The sequence below is a fragment of the Elephas maximus genome, chromosome 2, assembly GCF_024166365.1.
Source record: "Elephas maximus indicus isolate mEleMax1 chromosome 2, mEleMax1 primary haplotype, whole genome shotgun sequence".
Lineage (NCBI taxonomy): Eukaryota > Metazoa > Chordata > Mammalia > Proboscidea > Elephantidae > Elephas > Elephas maximus.
In genome coordinates this window covers 131,329,124-131,352,897 of record NC_064820.1, presented here as the reverse complement: position 1 = coordinate 131,352,897, position 23,774 = coordinate 131,329,124, and the positions used below count along the sequence as shown (strand labels likewise).

Sequence of the window (23,774 nt, the reverse complement as noted above, 5' to 3'; positions counted from 1 at the left end):
CTTATTCAACATTGTGCTGGAAGCCCTAGCCAGAGCAATGAGGCTAGATAAAGAAATAAAGGACAACCAGATTGGCAAGAAAGAAGTAAAATTATCTCTATTTGCAGATGACATGATCTTATACACAGAAAACCCTAAGGAATCCTCCAGAAAACTACTGAAACTAATAGAAGAGTTCAGCAGAGTATCAGGACACAAAATAAACATACAAAAATCAGTTGGATTCCTCTACACCAACAAAAAGAACATCGAAGAGGAAATCACCAAATCAATGCCATTTACAGTAGCCCCCAAGAATATAAAATACTTGGGAATAAATCTTACCAGAGATATAAAAGACTTATATAAAGAAAACTACAGTACATTTCTGCAAGAAACCAAAAGAGACTTACATAAGTGAAAGAACATACCTTGCTCATGGATAGGAAGAAGACTTAACATTATAAAAACATCTATTCTACCAAAAGCCATCTATACATTTAATGCAATTCCGATCCAAATCCCAACGACATTCTTTAATGAGATGGGGAAACAAATCACTCAACCTCATATGGAAAGAGGCCCCATTAAATAAGGCAGTACTGAAAAAGAAGAACAAAATGGGAGGCCTTACTTTACCTGATTTTAGAACCTATTATACCACTACATTAGTCAAAACAGCCTGGTACTGGTACAACAACAGATACATGGGCCAATGGAACAGAATTGAGAATCCAGACATAAATCCATCCACATATGAGCAGTTGATATTTGACAAAGGCCCCAAAACAGTTAAATGCGGAAAAGACAGTCTTTTTAACAAATGGTGCTGGCATAACTGGATATTCATTTGTAAAAAAATGAAACAACACCCATACCTCACTCCATGCACAAAAACTAACTGAAAATGGATCAAAGACCTAAATATAAAATCTAAAACAATAAAGATCATGGAAGAAAAAATAGGAACAACGTTAGGAGCACTAATACATGGCATAAACAGTATAGAAAACATTATAAAGAATGCAGAAGAAAAACTAGATAACTGGGAGCTCCTAAAAATCAAACACTTATGCTCATCCAAAAAAAAACAGACTTCACCAAATGAGTAAAAAGACTACCTACAGGCTGGGAAAAAGTTTTTAGCTATGACATTTCTAATCAACATCTGATCTCTAAAATCTACATGATACTGAAAAAACTCAACTACAAAAAGACAAATAACCCCATTAAAAAATGGGCAAAGATATGAATAGGTACTTCACTAAAGAAGCCATTCAGGTAGCTAACAGATACATGAGGAAATGTTCACAATCATTAGGCATTACAGAAATGCAAATCAAAACTACAATGAGATTCCATCTCACTCCAACAAGGCTAGCATTAATCAAAAAAACACAAAATAATAAATTTTGGAGAGGCTGTGGAAAGATTGGAACACTTCTACACTGCTGGTGGGAATGTAAAATGGTACAACCACTTTGGAAATCTATTTGGTGCTTTCTTAAAAAGCTGAAATAGAACTAACACACCATCCAGCAATCCCACTCCTTGGAATACATCCTAGAGAAATAAGAGCCTTTACAAGAACAAATACATGCACACCCATGTTTATTGCAGCATTGTTTACAACAGCAAAAAGATGGAAGCAACCAAGGTGCCCATCGACGGATGAATGGATAAATTATGGTATATTCACACAATGGAATACTACGCATCAATAAAGAACAGTGAGGAATCTGTGAAACATTTCATAACGTGGAGGAACCTGGAAGGCATTATGCTGAGTGAAATTAGTCAGTTGCAAAAGGACAAATATTGCATAAGACCACTATTATAAGAACTTGAGAAATAGTTTAAACTGAGATGAAAACATTCTTTTGTGGTTACGAGAGGAGGGAGGGTGGTAGAAGGGTATTCGCTAATCAATTGGTAGATAAGAACTACTTTAGGTGAAGGGAAAGACAGCACACAATACAGGGGAGGTCAGCACAACTGGACTAAACCAAAAGCAAAGAAGTTTCCTGAATAAACTGAATGCTTTGAAGGCCAGTGTAGCAAGGGCAGGGGTTTGGGGACCATGATTTCAGGGGACATCTAAGTCAATTGGCATAATAAAATCTACTAAGAAAACATTCTGCAGCCCGTGGAGTCCGGGGTCCTAAACACCAGCAAACAGCCATCTAAGATGCATCAATTGGTCTCAAACCCACCTGGATCAAAGGAGAATGAAGAACACCAAGAACACAAGGGAATTACGAGCCCAAGAGACAGAAAGGGTCACGTGAACCAGAAACTATATCATCCAGAGACCAAAAGAACTAGATGGTGCCTGGCTACAACCAATGACTGCCGTGACAGGGAACACAACAGAGAACCCCTGAGGGAGCAGGAGAGCAGTGGTATGCAGACCTCAAATTCTCATAAAAAGTTCAGACTTAATGGTCCGACTGAGACTAGAAGGACTCTGGTGGTCATGGCCCCCAGACCTTCCGTTGGCCCAGGACAGGAACCATTCCCAAAGCCAACTCTTAGGGCATGGATTGGACTGGAGAATGGGTTGGAGAGGGATGCTGGTGAGGAGTGAGCTTCTTGGATCAGGTTGACCCTTGAGACTAAGTTGGCATCTCCTGACTGTAGGGGAGATGAGAGCGTAGAGGGGGTTAGAAGCTGGCGAAATGGACAGGAAAAGAGAGAGTGGAGAGAGAGCGGGCTGTCTCATTAAGGGGAGAGTAATTGGGAGTACATAGCAAGGTGTACATAAGTTTTTATGTGAGAGAATGACTTGATTCGTAAACTTTCACTTAAAGTACAATAAATATTAAAAAAATGACAAAAAATAAAATACATATATAACTACTGATACTGTGAATAAGAAAACAAAAGGTTCCAGAGAGACAGTAAACCCATTGTCGTTGAGTCAATTCCAACTCATAGAAACCCTGTACAGCCCTATAGGACATAGTAGAATAGGGTTTCAGAAGAGCACCTGGTGGATTTTAGCTGCTGACCTTTTGGTTAGCAGCTGTAGCTCTTAACCACCAGGATTTCCAGAAACAGTAGGGTATCCTGTTTTAGTTAGGAAGGTCGAAGAAGGCCTCTCAGATAAGGTGGTACTAAATCATATACACCTGAATCAAGTGAGAAAGCAACCTATGCAAAGGATGAGGGTTCTGGTGTAAGGTGGGGCTTCCAAGGAGAAGGGAATAGCAACTGTAAACGCCTTCAGCCCGGAAAGAACAAAGCGCGCCTGAGCAAATACACAAGCAGCGTGCAGCTGAAGAAGCCGACACCCAGATGCCCAGACTAGGGGCCGTGTTTCCAGTGTTCTGAACTAAGCCGTTACTGTGTGGAGGGAAGCCCGTGGAGGGTCTGAGCAGAGCAGGGACCTCAGGTACTTTCTGAAAGGTTCTTTTGTAAACTACGTATGGAGTGAGCGGATTGCGGGGGGGGGGGGGGGGGGGAGGTAAACGGAAGCAGGAAGGTCAGTCCAGAACTCCAGAAGGCCGCTATCCGGGCACATACATGTTTATGTTTGCATGAAAATAAAGTTTGGAAGACAACCCTTCAGACTCTTGGGGGCACACGGGACTCATTTGACTGGCGTAATCTGATTTTTTGCATTATGATTTATCCGTCACTATCGACCCAAGAGGCCCGGTGAAGCGCTGATAAGTCTACCGGGCGGGCACAGGCCCCCGCGCGGGGGCGCCCAGGGGCAGCCGCTGGCCTAGTGTTCCCGCCGCTCCGCCGGAAGTGCTCTCCTGACCCGTCGCGCGGCGCCGCGGGAAGATGGCGCAGGATGGTGGTGCCATGGAAGATGGGCAGCTTTCCGACTCGGATTCCGACATGACGGTCGCGCCGAGCGACAAGCCGCTACAGGTGCCGGTGAGTGTGAAGGGCGGGCGCGTGATTCTGGGCCAGGAGCGTGGAGCCCCGGCTGCAGCGTGGGTGAGGGGCGGGCTGGCGTCCCTAGTCCAGGAGCGCGGAGCTCCGTGCTACGAAGAGCAGTGCTGGGCGAAGATGGCGGCGGTAGTGAGGGTCAGTGGCTGGCGGGGGCGCGCGGGGCGGCGGTGGTCAGGTGAGGACCCGGCTGACGCGTGGAACTCGGGCTGCTGGGGGCGGTGCTCGGCGGTGCTTTGGGCGGACTGTGGCCCGGTCTTTTGTTGCGAGGCGGGGCCCGCGGGCCTCGCGGCTTCCTGGAAGAGCGGGCAAGCGGTGGTTTCCTCCGCCGAGACTTTGCGCTGCTTTTCGTTTTCTAAACTTAAGGGCTTCACAATTCCAGCGCCGCAGGATTGTCCCGGAAGGGCAGACTTTGCTGAAAATGTAGAACCTGGGTACATTGGAAGGAGCGCTGGTGGCGCATTGGGTAAGCGCTCGCCGGCTAACGGAAAGGTCCGAGGCTCGAACCCACCAGCTGCTCCGGGAGAAAACTGTGGCAGTCGGCGTCCGTAAAGATTACAGCTTTGGAAACCCTGTGGGGCAATTCTGCTCGGTTCTGTAGGGTCGCTATGAATCGGAATTGACTGCAGCGAGTTTGGTTTGGGGACGTTGGCCAGAAGTAACTCTTGGCGCTCTTTTCCCCCAACTCTGCTCTGAATAAATGAAACTGAGGCCTAGAGGTGAAGTTCGTCACTCTTTCAGAAACCTGGTCGTCTGTATTCTCACTCAACCTACTTCGTCATGTGGTATTGCTACACTAGGTTTTGTGTTAGCTTTCCCATTTTTTAGATGAGAGTTTGTCTTGGTTGCTGTACTAGGTAGTAAGCTTTTTCTGAGGGCTTTTGAGTTCAGGCTACCCACGTTAGGATCCTGGCGTCGCCGCTGAGTGACCTGAAAGAAGTTATTTAGCCTTGATGCCATAGTGTTCTCATCTCTAGTACACCACTGTAAGGTTTCATTGGTGCGTACAGCACACAGCAGTCTGATAAACTTTAGCTGCCTTTATTATGTGAAGATAGACATTTTCCATCAGCCTCGACTCAGGTGGCCAGGCGAGGAGAACTAAGTGCTGTATTTGTTGTGGAAATAAGAATTTGTGGCTTTAAAATTGGCAAATTCTATGTGGAACTTTAGAAAGTAGGAACTGAATTGGTCCCAGAGATGTCTTCAGATGTCTTACTTCTGCTTGGAAAAGGTCCAGTTGAATCACTGTATAATTTAATTTATTTGCATCTGTACTTACGTATAGCACAACAATTGTTGCTGCTGTTGTTAGGTGCTTTTGATCCGGTTCTGACTGATAGCCACCCTGTGCACAACAGAATGAAGCACTGCCCGGTCCTGTGCCGTCTTCAAAATTGTTGCTGTTTGAACCCATTGTTGCAGCCACTGTGTCAGTCCATCTCGTTGAGGGTCTTCCTCATTTTCGCTGACCCTCTACTTTACCAAGCGTGATGTCGTCCTCCAGGGACTGATTCCTCTGGTTAACATGTCCAAACTATGTGAGACATAGTCTCACCATTTTTGCTTCTAAGGAGCGCTCTGGTTGTACTTCTTCGAAGACAGTTTTATTCATTCTTTTGGCAGTCCGTGGTATATTAAGTATTTTTCACCAACACCGCAATTCAGAGGTATCAGTTCTTCGGTTTTCATTGTCCAGCTTTACTGTGCATGTGAGGTGATCGAAAACACCATGGCTTGGGTCAGGCACACCTTAGTCCGCAATAGGATATCCTTGCTTCTCAACACTTCAAAGAAATCTTGTGCAGCAGATTTGCCCAATGCAGTGTGTCTTTTGATTTCTTGACTGGGGCTACCATGAGTGTTGATTGTGGATCCAAGTAAAATGAAATCCTTGGCAACTTCAGTCTTTTCTGTTTTTCATGATGTTGCTTACTTCAGCAAGCAAGGTGTGTCATCTGCATAAAACCAAAGCCAAACCAAACCCACTGCCGTTGAGTTGATTCTGAGTCAGCGACCCTATAGGGCAGAGTAGAACTGCCCCATAGGAGCGCCTGGCGGATTTGAACTGCCGACCTTTTGGTTATCAGCTGTAGCACTTAACCACTACGCCACCAGGGTTTCCCATCTGCATAAGGCAGGTTTTTTTTTATTATTATTATTAACTTTTATTAAGCTTCAAGTGAACGTTTACAAAATCCAATCAGTCTGTCACATATAAGTTTACATACGTCTTACTCCGTACTCCCACTTGCTCTCCCCCTATTGAGTCAGCCCTTTCAGTCTCTCCTTTCGTGACAATTTTGCCAGCTTCCCTCTCTCTCTATCCTCCCATCCCCCCTCCAGACGAGTTGCCAACACACTCTCAAGTGTCCACCTGATATAATTAGCTCACTCTTCATCAGCATCTGTCTCCCACCCGCTGACCAGTCCCTTTCATGTCTGATGAGTTGTCTTCGGGGATGGTTCCTGTCCTGTGCCAACAGAAGGTCTGGGGAGCATGGCCGCCGGGATTCCTCTAGTCTCAGTCAGACCATTAAGTATGGTCTTTTTATGAGAATTTGGGGTCTGCATCCCACTGATCTCCTGTTCCTTCAGGAGTTCTCTGTTGTGCTCCCTGTCAGGGCAGTCATCGATTGTGGCCGGGCACCAACTAGTTCTTCTGGTCTCAGGATGATGTAGGTCTCTGGTTCATGTGGCCCTTTCTGTCTCTTGGGCTCTTAGTTGTCGTGTGACCTTGGTGTTCTTCATTTTCCTTTGCTCCAGGTGGGTTGAGACCAATTGATGCATCTGAGATGGCCACTTGTTAGCATTTAAGACCCCAAACGCCACATTTCAAAGTGGGATGCAGAATGTTTTCATAATAGAATTATTTTGCCAATTGACTTAGAAGTCCCCTCAAACCATGTTCCCCAGACCCCCGCCCCTGCTCCGCTGACCTTTGAAGCATTCATTTTATCCCGGAAACTTCTTTGCTTTTGGTCCAGTCCAATTGAGCTGACCTTCCATGTATTGAGTGTTGTCTTTCCCTTCACCCAAAGCAGTTCTTATCTACTGATTAATCAATAAAAAACCGTCTCCCTCCCTCCCTCCCTCCCCCCTTCGTAACCACAAAAGTATGTGTTCTTCTCAGTTTTTACTATTTCTCAAGATCTTATAATAGTGGTCTTATACAATATTTGTCCTTTTGCCTCTGACTAATTTCGCTCAGCATAATGCCTTCCAGGTTCCTCCATGTTGTGAAATGTTTCACAGATTCGTCACTGTTCTTTATCGATGCGTAGTGTTCCATTGTGTGAATATACCACAATTTATTTACCCATTCATCCGTTGATGGACACCTTGGTTGCTTCCAGCTTTTTGCTATTGTAAACAGAGCTGCAGTAAACATGGGTGTGCATATATCTGTTTGTGTGAAGGCTCTTGTATCTCTAGGGTATATTCCGAGGAGTGGGATTTCTGGGTTGTATGATAGTTCTATTTCTAACTGTTTAAGATAATGCCAGATAGATTTCCAAAGTGGTTGTACCATTTTACATTCCCACCAGCAGTGTATGAGAGTTCCAATCTCTCCGCAGCCTCTCCAACATTTAGTATTTTGTGTTTTTTGGATTAATGCCAGCCTTGTTGGAGTGAGATGGAATCTCATCGTAGTTTTAATTTGCATTTCTCTAATGGCTAATGATCGAGAGCATTTTATAAGGCAGGTTTTTAACGATTCTTCCTGCAGTCCCGATGCCCCATTCTTCATATAGTCCAGCTGCTTGGATTATATGCTCAGCATACAGATTGAATAGGTATGGTGAAAGGATACAACTCTGACATACACCTTTACTGACTTTAAACTATGCAGTATCCCCAGGTTGTGTTCGAACAACTGCCTCTTGATCCATGTATAGATTTCTCAGGAGCACAATTAAGTGTTCTGGAATTGCCATTGTCTGGAATGTTATCCATAATTTGTTATGATCCACACAGTTTAATGCTTTTGCATGGTCAGTAAAACACATGTAAAATCCTTTTGTCATTCTCTGCTTTCAGGCAGGATCCATCTAACATTAGCAGTGATATCCCTGGTTCCACGTCCTCTTCTAAATCCGGCTTGAATTTCTGGCAGTTCTCTGTTGATACATTGATGCAGCCACTTTTGAGTGATCTTAAGCAAAATTTTTGCATGCATATGATATTCGATAATTTTCACATTCAGTTGGATCACCTTTCTTGGGAATAGGCATAAATATGGATCTCTTCCAGTTGGTTAGCCAGGTAGCTGTCTTCCAAATTCCTTGGCCTAGACGAGTGAGCACTTCCAGTGCTGCACCCGTTTGTTGAAACATCTCAATTGGTATTCCGTCAGTTCCTGGAGCCTTATTCATCGTCCAGTGCCTTCAGTGCAGCTTGGACTTCTTCCATCAGTACTGTTGTTTCCTGATCATACGTTACCTCCTGAAATGATTGAACGCTGACCGATTCTTTTTGGTATAGTGACTCTATATTCCTTCTATCTTTTGTTGCTTTCTGTGTCGTTTAATATTTTCTGCATAGAATCCTTCAGTGTAACAACTCGAGGTTTGAATTTTTTCTTCAGTTGTTTCAGCTTGAGAAATGCCAAGTGTGTTCTTCCCTTTTGGTTTTCTAACTTCAGGTCTTTGCACATGTCATTATAGTACTCTATTTTGTTTTCTGGAGCCGCACTTTGAAATATTCTGTTCAGCTCTTCATTTCTTCCATTCATTTTAACTAGTCTATGCTCAAGAGCAAGTTTCAGAGTCTCTTCTCACATCTGTTTTGGTCCTTTCTTTCGTGTCTTTTTTTTTTAATATATATGTAATTTTTATTGTGCTTTAAGTGAAAGTTTACAAATCAAGTCAGTCTCTCATACAAAAACCCATATACACCAAAAAAAAAAAAAAATTTTTTTTTTTTTTTTACACACTCCCAATTACTCTCCCCCTAATGAGGCAGCCTGCTCCCTCCCTCCACTCTCTCTTTTCATGTCCATTTCGCCAGCTTCTAACCTCTACCCTCTTATCTCCCCTCCAGGCAGGAGATGCCAACATAGTCTCAAGTGTCCACCTGATCCAAAAAGCTCACTTCTCACCAGCATCCCTCTCCAACCCATTGTCCAGTCCAATCCATGCCTAAAGAGTTGGCTTTGGGAATGGTTCCTGTCCTGGGCCAACAGAAGGTCTGGGGGGTCATGACCACTGGGATCCTTCTAGTCTCAGTCAGACCATTAAGTCTGGTCTTACGAGAATTTGAGGTCTGCATCCCACTGCTCTCCTGCTCCCTCAGGGGTTCTCTGTTGTGTTCCCTGTCAGGGCAGTCATCGGTTGTAGCCGGGCACCATCTAGTTCTTCTGGTCTCAGGATGATGTAGTCTCTGGTTCATGTGGCCCTTTCTGTTTCTTGGGCTCGTAATTCCCTTGTGTCCTTGGTGTTCTTCATTCTCCTTTGATCCAGGTGGGTTGAGACCCATTGATGCATCTTAGACGGGTGCTTGCTGGCGTTTAAGACCCCAGACGCCACTCTTCAAAGTGGGCTGCAGAATGTTTTCTTAATAGATTTTATTATGCCAATTGACTTAGATGTCCCCTGAATCCATGGTCCCCAGACCCCTGCCCCTGCTACACTGGCCTTCGAAGCATTCAGCTTACTCAGGAAACTTCTTTGCTTTTGGTTTAGTCCAGTTGTGTTGACCTCCCCTGTGTTGCGTGCTGTCTTTCCCTTCACCTAAAGTAGTTCTTATCTACTGTCTAGTGAGTGCCCCTTCCCACCCTCTCTCCCTCCCCCATCTCGTAACCACAAAAGAATGTTTTTTTCTCAGTTTAAACTGTTTCTCCAGTTCTTATAATAGTGGTCTTACACAATATTTGTCCTTTTGCCACTGACTAATTTCGCTCAGCATAATGCCTTCCAGGTTCTTCCATGTTATGAAATGTTTCATAGATTCCTCACTGTTCTTTATCAATGCGTAGTATTCCATTGTGTGAATATACCATAACTTATCCATTCATCTGTCGATGGGCACCTTGGTTGCTTCCATCTTTTTGCTGTTGTAAACAGTGCTGCAATAAACATGGGTATGCATAAATCTGTTTGTGTAAAGGCTCTTATTTCTCTAGGATATATTCCAAGGAGTCTTTGGTGTCTTTTTAATGATCTTCCTGTATGATGTCCTCGATGTCATTCTGCAATTCCTCTGGTCTTCGGTCATTAGTGTTCAATGCAGCGGTTCTATTCTTGAGATGGTCTCTAAATTCAGGTGGGATATACTTAAGGTTAAGGTTGTACTTTGGCTCTTGTGGAATTGTTCTAATTTTCTTCACCTTCCACTTAAACTTGCATATGAGCAATTGATGGTCTGTTCCGAAGTCAGCCCCTGGCCTTATTATAACTGATGATATTGAGCTTTTCTATCGTCTCTTTCCACAGATGTAGTCAGTTTGATTCGTGTGTATTCCACCTGGCGAGGTCCATGTGTATAGTCACTGTTTATGTTGGTGAAAAAAGGTTTGCGCAATGAAGAAGTTGTTGGTCTTGCAAAATTTAATCATATGATCTCTGGCTTTGTGTCCGTCACCAAGGCCATATTTTCCAACTACCAATTCTTCTTTGTTTCCGACTTTCGTATTCCAACCACCATTAATTATCAGTGCATCCTGATGGCATGTTCAGTCAATTTCAGACTGCAGAAGTTGGTAAAAATCTTCAGTTTCTTCATCTTTGGCCTTAGTGGTTGGTGTGTAAATTTGAATAATAGTTGTATTAACTAGCTTTTTTGCAGGTGTATGAATATTATCCTATCATTGACAGCGTTGTACTTCAGGATAGATCTTGAAATGTTCTTTTTGATCGTGAATGCACTGCTATTCCTTTTCAATTGTCATTCCTGGCATAGTAGGCCATATGATTGCCTGATTCAAAATGGCCAATACCAGTCCATTCCAGCTCGCTAATGCCTAGGATATCGATGGTTAGGCATTCCATTTCATTTTTGACGATTTCCAGTTTTCGTACGTTCATACTTCTTGCATTCCAGTTTCTGATCATTAATGGATGTTTGCAGCTGTTCCTTCTCATTGAGAGTCGTGTCACATCAGCAAACGAAGGTCCCAAAAGCTGAACTCCATCCACGTTGTTAAGGTCGACTCTACTTTGAGGAGGCAGCGCTTTCCCAGTTGTGTTTTGAGTGCCTTCCATCCAGAGAGGCTCATCTTCTGGCACTGTATCAGACAGTGTTTCACTGCAATTCGTAAGGCTTTCACTGGCTAATACTTTTCAGAAGTAGACTGCCAGGTCCTTCTTCCTAGTCTGTCTTAGTCTGGAAGCTCAGCTGAAACCTGTCCACCATGGGTGACCCTGCTGGTATTTGAATACCAGTTGCATAGCTCCCAGGATCACAACAACACACGAGCCCCCGTAGCGCAACAAACTGACAGATGCTCGGGGGAAGTGGGGGTAGACCGTAGTGGGCTGGGTTAATGTCTTTTATGGAATTGACTGTATTTTCTTTCACTTGCAGAAAGTACTAGGTGGAGACATTGCAATGAGGCCCTTGCGGAATACTGCAGCTTGTGCACCAGTATCACATTATCGGACTGTTACAAATGTGGATTCAAGCGAAGAGAGTTTTTCTGATTCAGATGATGACAACTCTGTTTGGAAACGCAAGAGACAGAAATGTTTTAATCCTGTTCTCAAACCAGAGCCATTTCAGTTTGGCCAGAACAGCCAGAAACCGTCTGTTGCCGGAGGAAAGAAGGTTAACAACATATGGGGTGCTGTCCTGCAGGAGCAGAATCAAGATGCAGTGGCCACAGAACTTGGTATCTTGGGAATGGAGGGCACTATTGACAGAAGCAGACAGTCCGAGACCTACAATTATTTGCTTGCTAAGAAGCTTAAGAGGGAATCTCAAGAGCATACAAAGGAATTAGACAAAGAGCTAGATGAATATATGCATGGTGGCAAAAAAAAGGAATCAAAGGATGAGGAAAATGGTCAAGGTCATCTCAAACGGAAACGACCTGTCAAAGACAGACTAGGGTACAGACTAGAAATGAATTATAAAGGCCGGTATGAGATCTCAGAGGAGGATTCTCAAGAGAAAGTGGCTGATGAAATTTCTTTCAGGTGAGCATTTAAATTTGTCCTACAAAGGAGCATTTGACCAAATGTCCACGTATAGAAAATAGAATAGACCCAAATACGTTAATAATGATTTTAAGTCTATTTAAGGGATAAACTCTGGGCTTCCTTGGTTATACAAATACATTTGTACTTTTTAAAAATGTAAACAGACATGGTAGAATGAACAGATGAGCTTTTTAGAAACTCTGTAGTGCTATAGAATTCATTGGATAATCATACCTTTTTAAATCGTGTTTTTTTTTTTTTCAGTTTTCCCCGCTTTTTATTATATCTTTATAAATCTGATCTTTGTCTTTGGGGGTTGGAAACATTACATATAAACGTACAGATATGTTTTAATAATACTTAAAAAATACACAAATCAAAAATTTTTTCTAATGATGAAGAAGAGTTGGATGATATTGGCATTTTGTCAGTTGTAATAACTCCACCTGTGAAAGGTTCTGGATCGTTTGAATTATCCCCGGGAATGGGGATGGCATGTCTAGTCAGGAAATTAGTGAGAGTCATATGTATGTTCCTTTTCTTTTTTTCTTCATGTGTTTTGTGGTAACATCTCACTGTTTTTCAAATCTGCCTGTTGACTGTAGCAAAGTGATCAGCTTTTGGGTCTGTATTTTCAAGCAACTGAAACCCCTGATTTAGTTTAGAAAGCTAAACCTATACAGCAGTGTTTTGAACAGTAAACCAGAAAATTGAACATCTGCAGGTAAACATCTGAGAACGATAACATCAGCAAATTATGCGTTGCAGCACTGTATGTAGTACGTATTACTGATAACATGTACCCCGCAAAAATGGTTGTAAGTGCAGTTCATTGCAACACAAATACACTGTAAGTTGGGGATTGCCTATATATCATTCAACGATTTTTAGTAAATTTCCTGAATTATATAACCGTAAACAGTTTTAGGACATTTCTATCAGCCCAGTAAAATACCTCATGTACGTTTTTAATTAATCCCCATTCCTGTCTTCAGCCCTGGGTAACCACTAATCAACATTGTGTCTCTCTAGATTTGCCTTTTCTGGACATTTCATGAGGTCATACCATAGGTATAGTCTCTTGAATCTGGCTTTTGTAACTTACCGTAATATTTTTGAGGTACATCCATGTTATAGCAGGAATTAGTAGTTCTTTTGATTGCTGAAGTGTTCCATTGTTTGGGTATACCATATTTTGTATATCTGTTTATCACCTGGCAGACCGTTACACTTTTTGGCTATTACGAGTAATGCTCCTCTGAACTTTCATATGCAGATCTTTGGACATGTATTTGTATTTTTCCTAGGTAAATACTTGGTGGTAGATTTGCTCAACATATGGAAAGTTTATGAATCATGTATTTTAACAAGTTCAGATTTAGATACGAAAGTTGTGTTTAGGTTTAACTTACTAGTGAATACTGCCACAAATTTGAAAGTAGATAGTGGATCAAGAATAATGTGGCTGGTAGAAAAACAAGTATCTACTTTCCAGGCAAATCTGTCTCAACACCAGTACTGGATTTTTAAAATACTGAGGGAGTTTGGAATTTGAGTGTTGGAAAGGAGCTTGGAGATTTTGTAAACCAAAACTTTCACTTTACAGATAAGGAAACCAAGGCCCGGTAGTTATGTGGCTTGCGCAAGGTCACAGATTTAATTCATGTCAGACCTGGGGCTGAGTCCTGGTCCCTTTGTTCCTAGTCTAGTGCTCTTTGCACAATAATACACTGGCTCCTGTTGGGAAGAAACTGAGTAGGGCAGTCTGGTTAGGGGACTGGGGACTGGGGACTGGTAAGACTTTTTCATTATTAATGCTCTTTCATCCTTATAGAGTGTGGACTCTGGTATTAGAAGAGTTATAATTTAGGCTTTCTGTGTTTTTATGTCTGAATAGTCAAATGAAAATAATAAAAATAATACTATCTCATAAAATTGTTGAAAAAAAAGAGAATGCACAGTCTCTTAGAATTGTGTTTATAAATGAGCCATCAGTATGTATAATAGCAATTTTTATTCTTTATTCTGAGGCAGGAAGCTTATGAGAGAAATGTCCTATCCATTTTCAAGCGCCCGGAGAGTGCTACGTTTAGGAATAATAATTAAAAAGCGTAGCATATGTTTGCAGTTGTTTCGACACATTCTTTTGTATTTAGGCTTGCATTCATTTTGCTTTATGTGCACTTTGATTTTGACACCTGCCATGACCAGTAGGGAAACCCTGGTGGTGTAGTGTTTAAGTGCTAAGGCTGCTAAACAAAAGGTCATTTGAATCCACCAGGCACTCCTTGGAAACTCTGTGGGGCAGTTCTGCTCTGTCCTACAGGGTCGCTATGAGTCGGAATCGACTTCAGCAACAACGGGTTTATGATCCAGTAAGGCAAACGAGGAGGCCAGCTGTGAGACTTGAGATGGAACCTTAAGGTTACCATCTCAGTGGCCAAGGCAAGGAATGTTTCCATGCCAGCGATTCCAAGGTTAAATATTAAAGATTTGGAAAAGTAAGTGTTATTAGAATAGGATTTTAATCACAGACTAGGCTAGAGACTAAGATAGATTTTTTTAACTTTACACCACGAAGAGGTTAATATTACTTTATTTGTTCCATATCAGGTTACAAGAACCAAAGAAAGATCTGATAGCCCGAGTAGTGAGGATAATTGGGAACAAAAAGGCAATCGAGCTTCTAATGGAAACTGCTGAAGTTGAACAGAATGGTGGCCTTTTTATAATGGTAAGCCTATTTCATTGCTTCTGTTTTTATATTGTTTATCATGGGATTTTTTACAATATAAACTAGCCTCAGATTGTTGGATCTCTTATTTATCATAAATTATTACAGTATTTCGGAGCCAAATAAAATTTCATCAACAATGAAGACCGAATTTAAAAATTTAGTATACTAGGTTTTTGAAATTAATACTTTGCGTACATAGATAAGTTGTAGCCTGTTAGTGTGCAGTCAGCAACACATCTCTTACAGGACTTCTTTACAGTAGAATCAGAAATTTTATGACAGGAGAGCCTGGAGGAGCCTGGAAATTCAGGTTTTGAGAGTTTTGAGTTTTGAAGGTTGGATGCCTTGAGTTCTGGTTTTATTAGCTGTGAGATTTGTCTAAATTATTTGACTTCTTGGAGCCTCTTTCTCCTCAGCTGTAAAATGTGGATTAATCCTATGTTGATACAAGGATTGGACGAGATAATGTATGTAAAGCACTTACCACAGTGCCAAGCGCTTGGCAGTGGTGACTGTAAGTGTTACTGTGACTCACTGGAAAATTGGTTCTTGGAAGACAAAACAAAACCTTACTCTTATTATATAAAACACAGGGAAAATGTACAGCATAGTTGGTATTAAAATTTTATAGATGATGGGGACGAATAGGGAAAAAATGTCTATAAAGTTTTCTGGGGTGCAGGAGTGAAGTGGGAGGGAAAAAGGTTGAGAAACTGTTTTACTGTTCTGAGAATGGCAGAAGGCGCACTCCTTTGGCTTGGGCCAAACCACAGGCGGTGGCAGTTTATCCTATAGGATCTCATTTAATGCAGCTTTTTCCAGAGCGTGAGGGTGAAGTTGGAATTGCTTCCTTCTTACTTGCTGCTCATTAATCTGAATAGTAGTATCATAAGAGAGTAGATCAATATTATGCCATGGAAATGGAGAGAAACAAAACCAGTTAGAATTGATAGCATTGGCTGAAGAAGCTTCCAGTGAATATAGAAATTACAGAAGTAGAGGTTAGCAATAAAACAGATTACGATAGTCGTGAATGCACTGGCGTCCCAGTTTGTGTCACTGTTAAGGTATTTTGGTTTTCTTATCGTTGAGCACAAAATTATAGATTCATCAATATTTTAACCAGTAACCATTTGCCGTCAAGTCACTTCCAACCTATGGTAATCCTGTGTGTGTCAGGGTAGAACTGTGCTCCATAGAGTTTTCAGTGTGGAACTACATCATCAGACCTTCCTTCCAAGGTGCCTTTGGGTGCATTCAAACCTCCAGCCCTTTAGTTAGCTGAGCATGTTAACTGTTTGTACCACCCAAGGACTCCAGCAGTATTATAATCTGTAGTAATAAAACTTTATATTGCAATGAACTAATTCATATCTACTGAATGTTAGGAAGATTTGAGTCCAGCTTCAGTCTTTTTTTGATAATTTTTTTCCTTGAACAGTTCTTTATTGAGTACCTGCTATGTGCCTGGTACTGTTCTAAACACAAGGGAGCTCATGATACAGGTGAGGACGTAAGGGAGACAGTCTATAAACAGTAAATATAACAGGTAACCTATAGTATGTTGGAAAGTGTTCAATTCTATGGGAAGAGAAGTTGATCCAGGTCTGGAGGTATAGAGAGGAGAGGGGATCATCACAATTAAACTGTACTGATCAGGGTAGAGATGATTGAGATGTCATTTGAACAAAGCCTCTAAGAAGGTGAAGTAGAGAGCACTGCAGAAAGAGCAGGCCAGTGAGAAGTAACAGCAGTTGTAGAAGTGAAGTGTGCCTGGCAGGGCTGGGAATAGAGTGAAGTGATGGAGGCACTCGCCTCAGCGCAAAATTTAAGGAGGTGCCCAAAACTCAATACTTAAGATACAATTTTAATGTAATATTTTCAGAAATCAAAACGAATGCAAGAAAATCCATGATGAACAAAATGTGAGATAAAAACAAGCTCCAACCCTGCCCTGGCATGACTTGGTCGGCTCCCTCTGTTCACCTAAATCCTGGCCTGGTGCCTGGTATGAACAAGGGGCCAGTGTGGCTGGAGCAGTGCTTGAGGGAGAGAATAGAACGTGAGGTCAGGGAGGTAATGTGGGCCCAGGTCTAATGGGGACTTGTTTGGCATGGGGGGGTTGGGGGTTGGCAAAGTTCAGTTGTTTCAGTGTCAGGCATTTTTTAAAAAGGGTACCTGAAATGAAAAGAAAAAAATCATGATGAAATGTCGTGTTAAAGTCCAAGGGGCCAGTAGTTGAAAATCTTTCGATTATGCAGCACAGCTCATTTTTCGTTGTTGTTGTTTGCCGTTTTATGGAATTTGGCTTTTGCTTTGAATGAAATAGTTCTTGGATGATTTTGAAGGGATAAGATGTACATTTCATTTTGACTGCTGTGATGAGAATAGACTGTGTGGGGCGATGGTAGGAGCAGAAATACCACTTCAGGAAGCTAATGCAGTAATCCAGGTGAGAGAAGATGGTGGCTTTGACCAAGGGTGGTAGCACTGGGGTAGTGAAAAGTGGTCAGATTTCTGAATGTGTGTGGACCATAGAAAAAACAGGACTTCCTGATGGATTAGATGGAGGATGTAAGAAAAAGAATTGTTAAGGATGACATCAAGGTTTCTCTCCAAGGTTTTTGGCCAGTTTAAAGATCGATATCCAAAAAACACATACTAGCTTGAAAAGGCTGAAATATTTATTTGACATGAAAGGGTGTATAATGAATTTGTGTGTGTGCCCACTTTAGATGAAAGTTTACAGGACCAGTTAGTTTCTCATTCAAAAATTTGTATACATATTGTTTTGGGACATTGGTTGTAGTCCCCGCAATGTGTCAGCGCTCTCCCCCTTTCCCTTTACACCCTGGGTTCCCAGTATCCATTCATCCAGTTTTCCTGTCCTGTCCTGCCATTTCATCTTTGCTTTTGGGCAGGCATTGCCCACTTGGTCTCATACACTTGATTGAACTAAGAAATGTGTTCCTGATGTGTGTTATTGTTTGTTTTATAGGTCTGTCTAATCTTTGGCTGACAGGTGGACTTTGGGAGTGGCTTCAGTTCCGAGTTAGCCTCAAGAGTCCCTCCAGCCTCTTTCAGACCAGTAAGCCTGGTCTTTTTTTGTAAATTTAAATTTTGTTCTACATTTTTCTCCCACTCTGTCCAGGACCCTCTTTTGTGATCCTTGTCAGAGTAGTCGGTGATGGTAGCAGCCAGGTGCCATTTAGTTCTTCTGGGCTCAGGCTGGTAGAGACTGTGGTTCATGTGATCCATTAGTCCTTTGAACTAATATTTTTCTTGTGTCTTTGGTTTTCTTTATTCTCCTTTGCTCCAGACAGAGTGGGGTCAATGGATGTGTCCTAGATGGCCATTTGGAAGCTTTTAAGACCCCAGACACTACTCCCCACAGTACGATGTAGAATATTTTCTTTATGAACTATGTTATGTCAGTTGACCTATATGTCCCCTGAGACCATGGTCCTCAGCCCCAGTAACTCGGTCCGTCAGGGTTCTTGGTTGTGTCTCAGAAGCTTGTGTGACTGCCTTGGTCAGGCTGTGCAGACTTGCTTATATTGTGTTGTCTTCCTTTCACCAAAGTTACACTTGTCTACTATCTGGTTTTTTTCTATATGTAAACCTTTTCTTAGAGCCCTGGTGGCATAGTTGTAAAGAACTTGAATGCTAGTCAAAAGGTCAGCAGTTCAGATCCACCAGCTGCTCCTTGGAAACCCTTTGGGGCAGTTTTACTCGGTCCTCTAGGATCACTATGAGTTGGAATCGACTTGACGGCGCCTAACAAGAACAGACTTTTTCTTGGGTTTTTGTAATAGTGGGCGCATACACTATTTGCCCTTTTATGATTGACTTACTTTACTCAGCACAATGCCCTCCAGGTTCATCCGTGTTGTGAGATGTTTCACAGATTGATCATTCTTTATCGCTGCGTAGTAGTCTGTTTTGTTTATGTACCATAACTTATTTATCCATTCATGTGTTGATGGGCATTTAGGTTGCTCCCATCTTTTTGCTATTGGAAAGAATGCTGCAGTGAACACGAGTGTACATATGTCTGTTCATTCGACTGCTCTTATTTCTTTAGGATGTATTCATAGGAATGGGAATGCTGAATCCTGGGGTTGTTTATATTTCTCGCTTATTAAGGAGGCATCATATCGTATTCCAAAGTGGTTGTAACATTTTACATTCCCACTAGCAATGCATAAGAGTTCCAGTGTCCCTGTGATCTCACCAGCATTTGTTGTTTTCTTGTTTTGATTAGTGCCAGTAATGTCGGGTGGATATACAGTATCTCATTGTAGTTTAGACTTGCATTTCTCTAATAACTAATGATCATTTCCTCGTGTGTCTGTTAGCCACCTGAATGTCTTCTTCGGTGAAGTATCTTTTCATTTCTGTTGCCAATTTTTTAATTGGATTATTTGTCTTTTTATTGTTGAAGTATTTTGTAGATATTAGAGATCAGACCCTTGTCAGATATGTCACAGCTAAAATTTTTTTCCCAATCTGTAGGTTGTCTTTTTACTCTTTTGGTGAAGTCTTTTGATGAGCGTAAGTGTTTAATTTTTAGGAGCTCCCAGTTAACTAGTTTCTCTTCTGGTGTTTGTGCATTGTTAGTTATGGTTTGTATTGTATTTATGCCGTGTGTTAGCACCCCTAACTTTGTCCCTATTTTTTCTTCCATGATATTTATCATTTTAGGTTTTGTATTTAGGTCTTTGATTCATTTTGAGTTTTTTGAGTATGATGTGAGGTATATATGGGCCCTGTTTCATTTTTTTACAGATGGACATCTGGTTTTATTGGCACCATTTGTTAAAAAGACTGTCTTTTCCCAATTTAATGGACTTTGGTCCTTTGTCAAAGGTCAACTGACCATAGGTGGATTGATTTACATCTGGGTTCTTGATGCTGTCCCATTGTTCTCTGTCTCTTGTACCAGTACCAGGCTGTTTTAACATCTGTGGCTGTGTAGTAGGTTCTGAGAGGTAATGTGAGGCCTCTTATTTTGTTCTTTTTCTTCACTAATGCTTTGCTCATCTGGGACTTCTTTCCTTTCCATATAAAGTTGGTGATTAGTTTTTCTATCTTGTTAAAGAATACAGTTGGTATTTGGATTGGGATTACATCATATCTGTAGATCACTTTGGGTAGAATTGACATTTTCACAGTGTTGAGTCTTCCTATCCATGAGCATGGTATGTTTTTCATTTATGTAGGTCTCTCTCGGTTTCTTGCAATAAGTGTTTCTGTAGTTTTCTTTGTATAGATCTTTTATGTCCTTGGTTAGGTATAATGGATTTTTAAATGAAAACACAGATTATAAACTAGTTTGTACATCAGAATCCCATTTTCCATGGAGGGGAGGGGGTGTTTAAAATATATGTGTCATATATAAAAGTAGGAAAAGGAACACCAGAATGTTACAGTGGTTACCTATGTGTAGTGGAATAGTGGGAGATTTTTTTCTCTTTACACATCTAATTTTGGTACTTTTTCTGCAATGGGCATATACTTATATATAAAGAAAAAAGTTTAAAAAGTGATCTCAATTAAGCTAAAGTTTTCTTGCAAAAATGTATGTATTCACTGATTTCCTTTTCTGGTTTTTAAAATTGTTTGAATAGTTAACACAGTCACATAATTCAAAAATCAGAAAGAATCAGTAAAAAGTTACCCCCTCCTCCAGTCACCCAGAACCTCCCCCCCCCTTTTTTTCACACAAATGGTTATATTCTGTATACGCTATTCTATATCTTGTTATTTTTTCACTTAATGTAGCTTGGAGATCTTCACATTATATAAAGAGAACTTCCTCATTCTTTTGAATAGATGTATCATAATTTCTGATTTATACGTGTGTTTATAGATGGATGTATGTGTATATATATTATATGACATGTATGTATATTTAAGTCTTCGATCCATTTGGAAGATATCATAGTATAAGGCATGAGATATGAATCTAACTTAATATTTTTCTGGGTGGCTTCCCAGTTGCTCCAACACCAGCTATTGAATAATTAATTGTAGTTCTTATTTGAGATACTATCTTTGTATTAGACAAAATTTGCACGTGAGTTTGGCTTATTTCTGGATTTTATGCTCTGTTCCATTGTTCATTCTAGTTTTATCTGAGTAGTATGCTGTTTTCATTATTGAGGCTTTATTATATGTTTTAATATCTGGTAAAATATTTACTGATTGGACCAGATGGCAGATAAAAGCAGAAAATTAGATAATTTATTAGTCACTTGAGTTGGGTATAGCTTGTTTCTTTTTATTATCACGTAGATTTTGTAAATCACAGAATTTGCGGGTTGAAAAAGACAAAAGATCACTTTTTTCAGGAACCTTCATTTTAATAGATGAAGAAACCAAAACTAGTAATTTTAACAATTTCCTCGTGTTACCCATTTTATAAGGGTTAAAGTCAGTACTGGGCTTGGAATCTGGTACTTGCCTGTCTCCATGGGCCTTTTGTAATGTCTTAGGCCATTTCTCTGTTTAAAAGAGGCCTTGACCATACATGGGAAGAGTATATAGTATAATTTTTTGGTTGCTTTTTGTAGAATGGTAGTCGAAGAAGAACACCAGGTGGAGTTTTTCTGAATCTCCTGAAAAACACTCCTAGTATCAGCGAGGAACAAATTAAGGTAAAGGTGACTTTTGAGATCTATTATAGTTTGACTTCTACTCTTCCTCTCTGGCCCCACTTTCTACTAATCCCCATCACCTGCTCTGCCGTATATGGACTGATATTGTCATTGTCTCATTTCAAGTAAACCTTGTGCCTCCTTCCTTTACTTGCAGTGGGGACTTATTTAATCTCTTGGACTCTATGTGTTCATTTGTAAAGTGAGCCTAATAATATTGCTTTATTTGTTTTGAGAAATGAGATAATGAATGCAAAGGGCCTGCCATGTAATACATTCTCAATAAATGGCAATTCTTTCTTACTGAAGTTGTTCCTTTATTATAGGACATTTTCTACATTGAAAATCAAAAGGAATATGAAAATAAAAAAGCTGCTAGGAAGAGGAGAACGCAGCTGTTGGGGAAAAAGATGAAGCAAGCTATTAAAAGTCTAAATTTTCAAGAAGATGATGATACATCACGAGAAACTTTTGCAAGTGACACAAATGAGGCCCTGGCCTCTCTTGATGAATCCCAGGAAGGACATGGAGAAACAAAGTTGGATGCAGAGGAAGCCATTGAGGTTGATCATTCTCACGATTTAGATATCTTTTAATGATTTAGACATTTTGGACTTTTGGAAGAATAAGCCTTTCTAAAATAACATTGTAATAAGCCCTTCCTACGGAGAATGCTTTGTTGTACTTTGCACTGATAAACATGAAAATCTAGAGATGAGAAAATTGTTCTCTTGTTTTAAATAAAAATGAGTATGTGGGGGGATGAGTGTGACTGACTGATAGAAACACTTAAAAATTTCTCTCATGTCTGACAAGACACTTGAAAGTATATACCAGAGGATTTAGTTTCTCAGCCTCTTGCATGTGTTAATTATGTGTATCGCTAGTTGATCATCAGTTTTTTTTCAAGTCATGACATGCTATTCAAGTTTGTTTCTTTGCAATGAATAATGCTTTGGTTTCAAAACATTCCATTAAAACATCCTAATGGGACACGTAAGGAGCCCTGGTGGTGGAACGGGTAAGCGCTCGGCTGCCAGCAGGTAGGTTGGCAGTTCAGACCCACCCAGTGGCTCCAAAGGAGAAAGAAGTGGCAGTCTGCTCCTGTGTTACAGCTTAGAAAACCCTGTGGGGCAGTTCTGCTCTGTCACATGAGGTCACCATGTGTTAAAAATTGACTCATCTAACAACAACAATAAACACATAAATTGTTAAGCTATACAAATGCATTCAAATTTGGTTTTTCTGTATTCTAAACACTTTTAGGCCATTTTAAGGTTAGAGACTAAAAATAGGTTTATGTCGATGGCTTTTCTCATTTGTTTGGTCAAGAGTAAAATAAATGTTAGAAGCTTTTCAAAGAGGTATTGCTTCTTTAACTTTGTTTTTGACTTCTTATTAACTTGGTCATATACTAAATACTGAATGTGATCCAAACCTGTGTATTACCATGGACATTTAAAAGTTTTCCATTTGGCAGTCTGCTTAGGACTGTTTCACCTTACGTTAAGGAAGTTAGATGTTAACAATTGTCATAGCTGCATGAAGTTTGAAATTTTTCATTTTTATTAATGATGAACATAAAGGCAGTTAAGATGTTCCAAGAGCTGACTATAGTTTACACAATATATTAAGCAAAATGTGCAGGAAGCAATTATAAACTATGCTTTACAGATAATGTACTTGAAGTTTGTCAGTAGTCCTGAGATACACACACAGTCATTGAAGTTGGATTTAATTGGGAAAAGAAAGGGAAAATGATTTTTGATTACTTTTTTATTTATAAATAAGGCAAAAATAAAATTGGATATTTGGCAGTCCTTAATGAGCTTCAAGTGACTTTATTTTTTAATCTTGAGTATCCTTTCATGAAATTGCTACAACCAAGGGAAGAAGATATTTTAAATAGTTAAATGGATTTTGCATTTAACTGAAATTATAAGACGTGATTATGAAAGTACATCAGGGAATATTTGAAAATGTAAATGCTACATGTGGTTGTAAATATTGCTAATTGTTATAGTAAAAGTTAAGGTTTTTAAACAGCATTAATGCCTGAAGCTACTTTATCTGCATTGAAGGAATCTTCCCTCTCCGCCCCCACACCCCCCCCCCGGTTCTTTTTCATCATTAGTTGGTTCCTTAACATTTGGAAACCACGCAGAATCCTGACTTGTATTGCAGGCTTCCATTTTTAAGTATCTTGCAGGATTTATCTTTATTAAAATTACTCTTCCCTCAGCCTTTCTGTCTAAATCTAGGAAGTATCTATCCAAAGTGTTCTCAGGTATTCAGTTGATACTCTTACCAAACCAGCGAATCTTAACGGTAATTCTTCCTCCTCAGTCTAACATTTTT

The 23,774-nt window shown here is 40.6% G+C and overlaps 1 protein-coding gene across 1 annotated transcript; it reads left to right on the top strand.

Moving 5' to 3' along the window:
• The first annotated feature begins 3,710 nt into the window (after nucleotides 1-3,710).
• On the top strand, nucleotides 3,711-23,464 carry PHAX (phosphorylated adaptor for RNA export). Its single transcript, XM_049873518.1, has 5 exons — nucleotides 3,711-3,867; nucleotides 11,407-12,017; nucleotides 14,634-14,754; nucleotides 21,333-21,416; nucleotides 21,743-23,464. Exons 1-5 carry the CDS (start codon nucleotides 3,772-3,774, stop codon nucleotides 22,010-22,012), a joined length of 1,182 nt encoding a protein of 393 aa, XP_049729475.1. The 5' UTR covers nucleotides 3,711-3,771; the 3' UTR covers nucleotides 22,013-23,464.
• Nucleotides 23,465-23,774: the final 310 nt, after the last annotated feature.